This window comes from Acinonyx jubatus, chromosome B3 (genome assembly GCF_027475565.1).
Source record: "Acinonyx jubatus isolate Ajub_Pintada_27869175 chromosome B3, VMU_Ajub_asm_v1.0, whole genome shotgun sequence".
Taxonomy (NCBI): Eukaryota; Metazoa; Chordata; class Mammalia; order Carnivora; family Felidae; genus Acinonyx; species Acinonyx jubatus.
The window spans coordinates 60,142,192-60,154,412 of record NC_069386.1 but is presented as its reverse complement, the minus strand read 5'-3'; the positions used below and the strand labels follow the sequence as shown (position 1 = coordinate 60,154,412).

At 60.0% G+C, this 12,221-nt stretch overlaps 1 protein-coding gene across 1 annotated transcript in view; it reads right to left on the bottom strand.

The window, feature by feature from the left end:
* Window positions 1–12,221, bottom strand: part of SPTBN5 (spectrin beta, non-erythrocytic 5) — a 46,781-nt gene that overhangs the window by 1,654 nt on the left and 32,906 nt on the right. The window contains exons 41-64 of the mRNA XM_053224147.1: window positions 11,708–11,821; window positions 11,377–11,498; window positions 10,950–11,112; window positions 10,539–10,727; window positions 10,188–10,265; window positions 9,385–9,557; window positions 8,268–8,358; window positions 7,995–8,141; window positions 7,236–7,373; window positions 6,900–7,156; window positions 6,528–6,714; window positions 6,066–6,275; window positions 5,385–5,581; window positions 5,077–5,281; window positions 4,590–4,784; window positions 3,360–3,515; window positions 2,902–3,119; window positions 2,548–2,737; window positions 2,151–2,327; window positions 1,879–1,983; window positions 1,313–1,543; window positions 1,061–1,129; window positions 323–561; window positions 55–143 (exon numbers count right to left, since the gene is read on the bottom strand). Of these exons, the coding sequence (XP_053080122.1) occupies window positions 55–143; window positions 323–561; window positions 1,061–1,129; window positions 1,313–1,543; window positions 1,879–1,983; window positions 2,151–2,327; window positions 2,548–2,737; window positions 2,902–3,119; window positions 3,360–3,515; window positions 4,590–4,784; window positions 5,077–5,281; window positions 5,385–5,581; window positions 6,066–6,275; window positions 6,528–6,714; window positions 6,900–7,156; window positions 7,236–7,373; window positions 7,995–8,141; window positions 8,268–8,358; window positions 9,385–9,557; window positions 10,188–10,265; window positions 10,539–10,727; window positions 10,950–11,112; window positions 11,377–11,498; window positions 11,708–11,821 (3,940 nt within the window). The remainder of the gene's footprint in view (window positions 1–54; window positions 144–322; window positions 562–1,060; window positions 1,130–1,312; window positions 1,544–1,878; window positions 1,984–2,150; window positions 2,328–2,547; window positions 2,738–2,901; window positions 3,120–3,359; window positions 3,516–4,589; window positions 4,785–5,076; window positions 5,282–5,384; window positions 5,582–6,065; window positions 6,276–6,527; window positions 6,715–6,899; window positions 7,157–7,235; window positions 7,374–7,994; window positions 8,142–8,267; window positions 8,359–9,384; window positions 9,558–10,187; window positions 10,266–10,538; window positions 10,728–10,949; window positions 11,113–11,376; window positions 11,499–11,707; window positions 11,822–12,221) is intronic.

The window sequence follows — 12,221 nt, the reverse complement described above, 5'->3', positions numbered from 1 at the left end:
GGGTCCAGGGAATCCGTGCCCCAAGTCCCACCCCAGGCTTGCCCTGGTGCCTACCTGCCGTGCCACTCAGGGCTCGATGCCAGCTCCAGGCATGCTGTTCTGATGGTGCTGCATACGGGATCTCCACCCCACTGCTCAGCCTGCTGGGCAGAGAGCCATGGGTCCAAACTCTGCCTCCCTTGGGGGGGGACCCCCTACCTCGAGCCTCTTGGCTGCTCTTGTGAGGCTGTGCCTGCTGGGTCAGGATGTCTTGGGGCCATTGTCTGTCTCTCCATGTGGCCCTCACCTTATGGAGAAAGCATATTTCCTGCCACTCCAGTACCTCAGCCTCTCACACTGGGCTCCTGTGAGATCAAGGGTGTCCACGGGGGCCACGTTCTGAGAAGAGAGGCGAGAGGGGTCACAATGGCCATGTCCACTCTTCTCCATGGGCCTCTCTGTCTTCTGCCTCGCCTGTATTCCACTGCCCAGTACTTCTGCTTTAGTCTTCTTATCCCAGAAGAGGCTCAGGGAACTGCCCCCCAGGGTCCCACAGCAGCAATCCCAGGGGCTTGTGCTGGGCTGTGGAGAGAAGGGGGTGAGGTGACATCAGCCGAGCGTGGAGGGGAGGCTGCAGCCTGGCCTTATCAAAGCCTGACCGTCTATCTCCAGAGGCTCCCAAGCAAAGTCCTGGACTGGTCCAAGGTGTCCATGGGGAAGAGGGAGCCAGGGAATGACATGTAGGGAAACCAGGAAGAGGAGGAAGAGGGACTCGCTCCCCACCCAGGGCGGGGGGGGGGGCGCGGGTGTGCCGAACCTATGAGGTGTCTTAAGAATGAAACTGTCTTGGGGCATCTGGCTGGCTCAGTGGGTACAGCATGTGACTCTTGATCTTGGGGTTGTGAGTTCAAGCCCCACATTGGGTGTACAAATTGCTCAATACAATATATAAAGGAAAAAGAATGAAACGGTCTTAAGACTCAGGGGTGTGGGGCCAGGGTGCCAGGCCTTGATGGCCCCTCGAAGCCCAAGTGGTTCTGTGGAGGAGAGCTGCCTGCAGAAGGAATTTCCTGGTACTGACCTGCCTCTCTGCAGGCCATTGCTGCTTGAGCTCCAAAAATCCTTCCATGGTGGGGGCACCCTTTGCATCCTGAAAGTGCAAGAAGGGGCCCAGGAAACATCCAGCAACAGAGGACAGGACCCCTCTGGAAGGTGGGCTAGGAATCTACCCCTTTTTGACCACTTCATTCCTGGGGAATCTCGGTTCCTCTGCCCTGTGTCCCCAGCCCCCAGGGCCTCAGAGCTGGCTGTGGGGTGTGGGCCTTACCCCTACAGCCCCAGCCCCAGCCCCACTGGGCTCCTGCTGCCTGGCTGCACGTTCCAGGAAGAGAGTGGTGGCCAAGGGTGTGTGTGACCCAATGGGGACACCTGGCTGCAGGTCCCTTGTCTCAGCCAGCTGTACTGGCCCCCAGCTTCCGAGAGGCCTATGCTGGAGGGAGGTAAACTGGTGGCCAGCACTCCTGGGTTTCAGCCCTGTCCCCTGCTGCAGCAGCTTCTGTTCCACCTTGGAAAGGGGAGTAAGGTGAGCCAGATCAGCCTCTGCCGCCCCGGATCCCTCCCACCTGGAGAGTCCCTATCTCCTCATTGGGCTTCTCTTCCTGCATCAGCTCAGGAGACTTCCCTGTCATCCTGGTCCATGGTGGGGCTCTAACCTACCAGGACATGGAGGTGACAGGGCCCTGCAGCTGGCTGGGCAAAGAACAGGTTTTCCTGGGGGGTCAGATATATGGGCTCCGTTCATTGGGGAGGTCCCGACTCTCAGGCTGAGACCAGGATGCTCCCACCCCCAGTCCTCAGGTCCCTAGATCCCAGTGTACGCTCACCCCAGCCTCCACTCACCCCTGTCTCCCTCTGCAGTTGGGCAAACTTCTCTTGCTGGGCTGCCAGTGACTTTTCTAAGTCATGGTGTCCATGGAGCAGCAGCTCCACATCGGCCACCGAGTGCTGGGGAGAAGTAGGTCAGGGTGAGGCCCGGCTCCAAGGGGCACCAAGAGCCGCACCCTCCCCGTCCACAGCCTGGCGTGGCTGTTCAGGGAGCAGAGGAGGACTAGGACCTGCCCTTGGCCACAGCTGCCATCGCGCAGCCTGTCAACGGTGGGACCTTGGCTCACCCCGCAGTTGGGGTCCAGCAGCAGGCCCTCTCGGGAGGCCAGCCAGGCCTCGGCCTGGTCCAGCTCCTGCCGCAGCTTCTGCAGGCCCCAGTTCTCCTCACAGCGCTCCTGGCGTAGGGCGCAGGCCTCCGCCAGTGCCTGCAGCTGCCCTTCCAGCTCCCGCAGACACCCTGTCACCTGGTGGGAAATGGCGCTGTGGGCCAGACACTGGAGCAGAAGCCCCGAGGCACGGCGGGGCTGGTGCCCAGCAGACAGGTCCAGGAAAGGCCCAGACCCTCCCCCTCTCTGCCTCCCTTGCCTGCTTTCTCCTCCTGAGGGTTTCCATTCCTGCTAGGGGTTCCTTGGGTTGTTGGGCTCCCTCCCCAGCTCAACCCCTGGCCCACCTTTGTGCTCATACCTCGGGGGACATGAAGTGGCCACTGTCCACCAGCTGCTGTCCTTCCTGCCGTACGTCCTGGGCCCGAAGGCAATATTCCTTGATTTCTTGCCCCAGCTCTTCCTGCTGCACCAAGAGCTGCTCGGCCCCCACCAGGTCCCCAGCCAGCTCCTGTGATGAAGCCAGAACCTGCTTCTCCTGAGCCCATGCTCTGGGGGCAGGGAGACAAAGCTGCTGTCAGGGCTGGGAGGGAAGCCTCAGGAAGCAGGGCAGGAGCTGGGCACGGGACAGGGGAGTCCAGCTCCCTGAAGAGCTGGGGTGACCCCCACCCTGCAGGGCAGAGCTGAGCCAACAGCAGGGCAGGGTGCCACTTACAGCAGTTCCCTACAGCGGCCGAGGAAGGCATGGCCCCGGGCAGCCTGCTCCAGCTGCTGACCCTGCTCCTGGGCCTTCACGTCCAGGGTGGCCCAGGCATCTTCCATCTTGGCCAGCTGCTCAGACAGGCCCACCCGAACCACAGGGTGTAGCTGGCCCAGTCTGCAGGCCTCCATCCGCATCCGGGCCACCTCCTTCTCCACAGCTGCCAGCTCCCTCTGCCACCAGAACACATGATCAGGCCTCACCCTGGCAGCCCGATGGATGCTCTTCATTTGGTCCTCTCTGAGGAGTCCTGATCCGCTTCCCGGATTCTCACAGGCCAACTCCACTCTGTTCCACCACCTGGGCAAGCACCTCCCGGCTGGGAGGGCCTTCTCTTCCCCCCTCTGGGGGCTCCCTACCCACCACCTGCAGGGAAGGGCTCTGAGGGGCAGACAACGGGCACGGGCCCTCACCTCCAGGCACCTGTGCTGTTGCTGTAAGGTCTGCACCGATGACAGACTGTGGCCACAGATGTCTCTCGCCATCAGGGTGACCTTCTCCTGCATCCAGCCCTGGAGCTGGGCCACTTCCTGCTCAAAGCCAAGAACTTCACAGGCTGTAGCCAGGCTCTGTGAGAGGAAAGAGGTGCTCTGAGTTGAGCTCATTCCTAGGACCTTTTCTCACTGGAGACATGGCCTTGTGGGCCACGTCCTTTTAAATAAGAAGGATCAGGGCGCCAGGGTCGTTCAGTTGGTTCAGTGTCCAACTCTTGGTTTTGGCTCAGGTCATGATCTCATGGTTCAAGGGTTTGAGCCCCATGTTGGGCTCCGTGCTGACATTGCAGAGCCTGCTTGGGACACCATCTCCTTGCTCTCTGCTCCTCTCCTGCTCACACTCGCTCTGTCTCTCTCAAAATAAGTAAATAAATACATAACTAACAAGGACCGTGGGCTTGGTGATTCACTCATGACCACCAGGTACAGAAAACGTCCTCAATGTGGCAGGTGCTCAATGAATGTATGATATTACTGATGACGTGGCAGGGCCTCAGGGGGCATTCTGTGACAAGAGGGTCTTCGGTGTACAAATCACCAGAAAGGCAGAAATGGGGCCTCTGAATCGGGGGGGAGGGGATGGGTCCATCCACAGGGGAGGAGGGAGGAGTTTGGTTTTCAGGGAGTGGCTGGCTAGGAGGAGAGGGTCAGCTCAGGAGGCTGCCGAGGCTGTTGGGAGCTTGGGGGGCAGGCTGCTTTCACAGAAGCAGCTGTGGCTGACCCTGGTTGTGGAAACAACAGTGAAGCCATCACACGGGGCACGTAGGTTAGGAGAGCGAGGGAGTGTGCCGAAGGAGCCAGCTAAGTGCCAGTGGTTAAGGAGAGATCAACGTGGGCTGTATCTTAAAGCCTGAAGCCTGTGTTTAGGGACGCTTTGAGGGGATCTGAAGCCGGCCACACCCACGTTTTGTTTCTCCCTGGAGGTATGAACTGCACCAGCAGGAAACCAAACTGGTGGAGAGGGCTGGGGTGCCGTGGAGGTGCAAGATTTTGAGACTTCCCATCTGCTTAGTGTTGGGATTAGAGGCAACTACCTCCCTCTACACACACACACACACACACACACACACACACACACCCCTGGACGGGTCTGCTTGTCCCTGGCTCAGGCAAAAGGGACAGGAATATCTGTGCACTCGGTGCACTCACCTGTGTGCGGGCTTTCATTGCCCTGTCCAGCCTCTCCCAAGTCGCCTCGATGCGACTCCTCTGGGCTTGAATCTGGGGCTTGTGCCTGCGTGCTGTCCGCTCCAGGGAGCCTGCCAGCTCCCTCAGGGCCTGCACCTTGGCCTGGCCCAGGCTCTGAACTTCCTTTCTGAAAGCATCAAACTTCTCTTCCAGCACCTGTGAGAATACAATGCCAGGGAGGGTCACTCTGGAGGTGGTGTCCAGGAGCACTTGAATCTCATGAAGGGCTGGGCGGTACCTGCCAGGTCCCTCATCAGTACCTACTGAGGCAGTGGCTCAAGTCCCTGGGCTCTGACTCTAGTTCCCTAGGGATCCTCCCAGAGCCCGGAGACTCCCTACTTCCCCTCAGCTTACCCCATCGCCTCCCTCTCACCCAAGTGCACACTTCCTTTGCCCTTGCTCAGCAGTCTCAATCCGCTCTTCCTAGGTTTGCTCATGAGTGACTCGCCTTGGCAGCCTCCAGGTCCTGCCCGTGGTCCTGGGACTCAGCGGTGGCCACCTTGCTGGCCAGCCAGGCGTCGAGGAGCAGGGCCTCCCGTTCCAGCTGGTGGAGCTGTAGCTGCTCCTGCAGACCCTGCCGCCTGCCTTCTGCCCTCTGCAGCAGCCCCGAGTGGGCCTCCCTCGCCGCCCGCATCCGGGCCAGCACCCTGGGGCTGTGGCAACAAGGACAACCCAGCTGGAGCCCTTCTTCCCTCATGTCCCTCTGTAGGGAGCACCCTCCCTGCACCGCCCTAGGTGGGCCTGGCTCCCACCCACCTTTCTGGGTTCTGTCTGCTCTCAAGGAGAGCTGCTGTCTGCTGTAGCCTCTCAATTCGCACGCTGAACCCCTCTAGGTCCCTCGTGGTGGCCTCCAGCTGCCGCAGAAAGGCGCGCGTGGCCTCGGCACTCTGGCCCACATCCTCGATGTCCAGGACACGGCCCTGCTCTTCCAGCCAGGATTCTGCCTCCTGGAGCTGGCGTGGCACAGAGGAGGTGTTCCCTGGGTGCTGGCCTCCAGGGCTCCCAGCGTGGAGCTCATAGCCTCGACATTCAGAGCAGGGGTTCTCACCCTGGCTGCACCCTGGAATTACCCGAGAGCTTTTACACTCTCTGTGCCTGGCTCTCAACCCTAAAGATTTCTGGTTTGGTCTGGAATGGAACCTGAGTATCAACCCGCATTTCTTACAGATTCCAGGTCACTCTGATACAGAGCAATGGCTGAGAGTCATTGGTTTAGAAGAAATGGCACATGCACTAAAACCGAACCCAGGGAGGGGCCTGTGTTCTGGATAACATGCAGCATCGACAGCTTGGGGGCAGGGGACCACTTAGGGCAGGTAAGTGAAGATGCACAGAGAGCCTGGAGCCCCACATGGGGGTTACCTTCCAGGCCTGTGTACGCTCTGGGTGTCCTCATGCCCAGGCCCTGCCCTTTTGCATCTCACATCGGCCCCTCACCTCTGTCAGGAACTGCTGGGCCTCCTGAGCCTGCTGTAGCAGCAGCCGCCTCTGCGTCACCTGTGCCCGTAGGGAGCCCATGGCATTCTCCAGCTGCTGTACCCGGACAGCCACGTCACAGGCCGAGTGCCCAGCCCGCACTAGCTTGTGTCCTGCGTCCACCACGGCCTGAGTCAGGGCCTCGTGGCTGCTGATCTCACTCTCCAGGTTCTGTGGAGGCGGAGGAAAACATGACCAGGATGCTACTGGACGCTCCTCAGGGGGCCCCAGAGTTGTGCTAGAAGCCTCACAGTCCCCCACAGACTCGCCCCCAAAGAGTTCCCTGTCCATATGGCCAACAACCTAGGGTACCCCCAAAGCCTCGCCAGAGGCACAGAGCTCCAAGCACCACTGGCTGACTGAGTCGTGTGCTCAGTCTGACGGCAGCCCCTCCCTGCTCTGGGTGGGGGATGGTTCCCATACCTGGTGCTTCTCTTGCAGGTGCCGCACGGCGCTCAGACTCTGCCCGCAGTCCTGGGTGGCGGCCAGAGGCAGCCTCTCCTGCACCCATGCCATCTCTTCTTCAGCATCCCTGAAGAACTGCGAGAGGCGGCTCCGAGCCTCCAGGGCCTCTCTGCGCTCCCGCAGGGGCTCCTGAAGGCTCTCAAACCTGCAGCAGTGAAGGCGGGGCCAGGGCAGGTAGGGGCCACGGTCATCAGTGTCAGCACCAGACTGTGGCCCAGAGCTCACCCACTCCGTGCCCCTCAGTGTGGGGTTGGGGGGAAGCCCGGAGGAGAGCAGCTGGAGGGCAGGGAGGAAGGGAGGGGGGAAGAGGATGCATGTGCCCGGACCTACCTCCGCAGCAGCTTCTGGGCCCGGTCTTCCAGATCTGGGGCGAGGCAGTGGCCTTCCCGAGTCAAGACCTGAGCCTGGCCCAGCAGTAGCTGCACCTGCCCGGCCTGCCTGTCTACTGCCGCCTCCAGCCCGCCTTGAGCCCCCAAGAGCTCGTCCAACCCGGGCTGGTCCCGGCCCAGGATGGGGGCTCTCAGCGTGACCTCCACAGGCTCCAGCCAGCTCTCTAGTTCTTCCACACTCCGCCGGAGACGCAGGGCCTGGGGCAGAGTGCGAGGTGGGCACAAGAGGGAGAGGCCTAGCGCCTCCCCCACGCACACCGTGGTTCGCAGGGCCCACCTTGCAAGCTTCCTGAAGTGTGGCCGCCTTCCTCCGGCTGTTGGCCTGCAGCCTGTCCCAGAGCTCTCCCAGCTCCTGCAGCCGTTCCCGGATGGTCTCTGAGGCTGGGTGGCCCTCCTGCAGCAGCCTCTGCCCCTCCTACAGCAACACAGGGCACACCTCATGGACCCAGCACTGCCGGTGCCCTGGGACTTGTGCTGGCTTCCACCGCCAGCCTCAGGGCTACGGGCTGCACGCTAGCTGTGCGATCTTGGGCAAGTTCTGTAACTTCTCTGAGCTCATGTTCCTTATCCATATGATGGGGATGACACTGGTTGTTCTGTTTAAATGTTTTGTTTAAAATATTAAAAATTCTGAACAGGATGCTTAACATGACAGGGAGCCAGCCTGGGGTCAGGATCTGCTCTCTCTAGGTGGGAGACGGTAAAGGGAAAAGGTGCTACACTTTGACTTGTTTACCCACAGGACTGCTAGCTGTGCCTTTCTCTGTCCCCTGATGTCTTTCCCAGAGAGCTTTAAAAACTATCCCATCAAAACGTCATCTTTAAAAATCTTGAAAAGGCACTATTTTTGGAGAGGGTGCCCCAGGAAAGCTTCTGCTTCTCGCTACATTTTGGTGTTTAGCATGGTGGTTGTATACAGAATGCACCCAGTGAAGGTCAGCCATCCATTACTATGGTTCAGAGCCACTGCCGGGGCTCTGTGGGGTCGCCCCGTGCTCTGGCCTGTAAGACCGTCCCATGACCCCCAGGGCCTCACCACCTGCAGCCTTTGTTGGTGGTGGACACTTGCGTCTAGCTCGGCCTGGAGACTCTTCTGCTTCCACAGCTGTGTCTGCAGCAGAGCTGGGTTCCTCCAGCCCTCGTCCAGGGCCACCGAGTCCTTCTCCCTCAGCCACGTGGCCACCTGGACACATAAGGAGGACCAGGCTCAGCTGCCTCAGGCTCTCCCCTTGGCCCAACCCTCTGGGCTTGCCCTCTCCCGGGGGTGGCTCCTTCCCCCCGACAACCCACACCCCAACCCCAGGCCAACCTCCAAGGAGTCCTGCAGGAAAGTCTGCAGCTGCCCGAGCTCCTCCAGCTGGCGGCGACGGCTCGCGGCTCGCTCTATGAGTGCCTCTTTCCTGCCAGGAGGAGGGTCTCGTGGGTCCTCAGGTCCCCTCATTGGGGCTGGGGTGTGTGCGTGCCTTTCCAGCCTGTGACAGCCCTTCTTATGTATCAATACACCCTGAGGCTGGGGTCTCCTTTGAAATGGAGAGCCATTCTACTTCGGTCTTCACTAGTGTCTGTTAGGGGCTGAACCGCGTCTCCCACATTCTTATGTTCAAGTCCCAATTCCCGGTACTTCACAAACTGACTGCATTTGAAGACAGGGTTTTAAAGAATTAAGTTAAAATGAGATCATTGGCTTTGGGCCAATCTCTCTTGATCTAAAAGTCTGAGAAGCTGGAGGAGGTAGAGGAACCAGATGGGCTTTTATGAGGAAAAAAAGGCAGAGCCTGTGTCTCAAACTGTGTCAGCTTCACTTATTTTTTAATTTTTTTTTTTTTTTTTTTGAGAGAGAGAAAGAGACACACAGAGACAGAGTGTGAGTGGGGGAGGGACAGAGAGAGAGGACGACACCGAATCCGAAGCAGGCTCCAGGCTCTGAGCTGTCAGCACACAGTCTGACATGGGGCTCAAACTCACCAACTGTGAGATCATGACCGGAGCCGAAGTCGGACGTTTAACCGACTGAGCCACCAGATGCCCTGCCCGCCGCCCAGCTTCATTTAAATGAACACCAGAAATCTGCCAACCTGCCTGAGTGGCAGGTGCCGTGCTCAGGTATCAGGGGTACCTTCTCAGTCCTCACCACAACCCTCAGAGGCAGGTACTGTTACCCCCTCCTTGTAGACCCGGGACTCAGTGAGGAATCTGCCCCAGTCCCACCATGAGTGGGCAACACACAGGAGCTTGGGACTACCCGGCCCTGCAGGGCCAACGCCTAACCACTGTGCTCGGGTCCTGCCATTTCATGTGGCAATTCTCCGGTTTCCCAGTTCACCCTTCTTTGTACAACTCCCTTTTATCTCCCCTGGGTGACCACATGCTGTGCTGGGCAGGAGTGCTGGGGGCTTATCTCACCCACAGCCCGGAGCCAGAGGTACCTCAGGAGCAGGGCCTGGCACTGGCCCAGGGCCCTCTGTGCCTCTGGGTGCCCACTCCGCTGCAGGCTGTGGGCTGCCGCCTCCAGGGCGCTGATCTTTTCAGCCTGTGCCTCCAGACCCCGCTCAAGCACCTTGTGCTTCCACAGGAGGGTCTCCACGTTGGCCGAAGGGTCCTGGCGGGGACAGGGAAGTGGATTCTGTCCACAGGGCTGCGCCTCCCATCCCAAGCTCTCTGCTTTCCCACCTACACCAAACACTCACCCACACGGTGAGCACTCTGCCCTGACACACCCCTCCAACTCCCCAAGGCCGGATGTGGCTTTAGGACAGGGATTCTCAGCCAGGGAAGGAACTAGGGATGAGGGCCGCTGTCACAATTTGCCAGGCAGGTGGAGCTTTTTCATGTAACAGGAATGCTCCCTCCTCTGCACTCCCGGTAGGATTGGGTCAGCGCAGGACAAGCTAGCCCCCAGGTTTTCTGAGGTCTCCCCTGAGTCAGGTTCGCCTGCCACAGGGATTGGGACAGAGGTTGGAAGAGCAAACCCCGGTACAAGGGAGTGAGGAGGGCAGAGGTGAGAAGTGCGGGAAGGAGGCAAGGATGGGTCTAAGGCCAGAGGCTCACCCTCTAAGCTCCCATGACATCCCCGTGGGGCCTAGCCCCAGGCACACAAGAACTGCAAACATGCATGGGGAACAGACTTTTCAGTGACCCCCTCCTTGGCCTGAGGAGCTTAGACAGCACTGGTTGACGTGACCCCTAACGCTACTTTTGTAAAGCCCCCCTCACTCCTGCCGGCACCTACCCCCAGACCCTCACTAGCTGGGCAGTCCTCCCGGCTGCAGAGCCAACTTTCCACCTGCTCCATAGAACTCAGAATCAGCTGTTAAGAAAGGAAAAGGCAAAAGGAAGTGAGCAGAGGGTCCAATCACTGCAGGTGGACCTGTTTGTGCCCAGAGGAGACAGACCAGGGACCAAGAACCTGGTTCAACAGAATGAGTCCACGGCAGGCAAGAGCTGCCTGTGCAAGCTGAGTGGTGGCTGCTAGGTGGTGGGAAAAGGCCCCGGTATGGCAGCCTTTCTGGGTTTGGCTTTGACCAGGGGCAATGGGGGTAGCGCCCAGCCCAGGGATGGGGGCAGGATGGAGGCTGCTTACCTGGAGCTCCAAGGCCTGCTGCAGCTGGTGCTGGTGCCCCTGCCAGGCCCTCTCCAGGGTGTTCAGCTCCTGGTCTAAACCAGCCAGGGCCTGGAGGATGTCGGGGGTGGATGGGTGCCCATCTGCAAGCAGTCGCTGCCCAGTGCTTCGGGCCAGGCTGATGCTGTCTCTCTGGGAGTCCAGCTCGGCCTGTAACAAGACTAGGTTCAGATCCGGGAGGCTGAGGCTCCATGAGTGGGAGGGAGGGAGGAGGCCCAGTGGGGAGGGGAGAGGCGGGAAGACAGCAGACTGGGTGGGATGGAAGAGGAGAAAGGCAGAGGCAGGTGAGGGAGAAAGAACCCAAGGGAAAGTTGGGATGAGTATACGGGAAAGGGCGGGGAGGAGGCAAGGTCCCAGGATCCTGACCCTCACCTTGAGCTCCCAGTGCCCCGCTATCATGCGCCGGGCCTCTGCAGGGCTGCGGGGGGCGCTTTGGGCATCCATCTCAGCCCGCAGCCTCCGGGCCCAGACCAGCAAGTGCCGTAGCACAGCTTGCAGTTTCTGGGCTTGGTGCAAGGCATCCAGTGACTCCTTCCTGCCCACAGGGTTCATCCGCTAGTCCTAGGGCCTTGGAACCCCTCTCCCCCCCCACCCCCACATGTGCTTTCCATCCCTGAATCCCCTTAGCCAGAGAAGGGCCCATGGGCTGGGAACGAAAAGAGTGACAATACCAGCGGTTATACGAAATGGATGGAGGAAGGCGCTCAGGGGAAACCAGGGTCGGGGAGAGTAGAGACTGAGATGTTGCAGGGGCTGAGTCTGTGAGGGCAGTGAGACAAAGAGGCCTGGGGGTTTGTACCGCTTCTGGGCCCCACTCCGGAGCTGCCACCAACTGTCCGTCATCTCCCTCTGCTTGTGGCTGAGGCTATGGGCTGCCCCAGGGCTTCTCTGGCAGAGGCGGCCCACCTCACACTCTAGGGACTGTGGAGGAAGTCAGACTCAGGGGCTGGGGCAGGGAGGCAGGTCGCACTCAGGGGAGCCCCGGCTGCAGGAGGGCCCCAGCCAACAGGGGGTGTACCCACTCTGCTGGCTTTCAGGTACCGAAGCCCTCCTGCCCTCTATATGCCCACCCACGGTCCCACAGAGGAGGCACCCCGGGCCTGGGCCCACCTCCATACCCAGATGCACACCTCCACCTGGGCCTGGATGAGGCCCATTTCCTGCTCCAACTCCTTGTGTTTCCGAATCAGCCTCTGCACGCTCTCCGGATCTTTCCCACAGTCCAGGGCCTGGACCAGGGCGGCCTGGGAAGGAAAGCAGCATTATTGGCTTCGCCTTTGCCCCCGCTCCTCCCTCACTGCAGTGGGTCACCGGGGCCGTGGGGTTTCTGTGTGAAAAGCAAGTACCCAGCCTGATTCCCTTCCCAGTACCCTCAACTGACCAGAGGCCCCTTCCTTCTGTGAAGGAGGAAGATTCCCAGGAGAGACTAGGGGATGGAGTTTCTTCTGATCCAGTAATCTCTGTTTGTGGGGGGAGCCTCCTGTGACTCATATTCCTCTGGGGAGAGCTAGGCATGGGCAGACAGCATGGACAGACAGGACAGGCCTTGTTGGCTAGGGCAGGAACTGCAGGAGTAAGGACAGCAAGGCAAGAGCCCTTTGCAGGCCCAGAACAGGGCACCATCTGTGCCACACGGGACTTGCT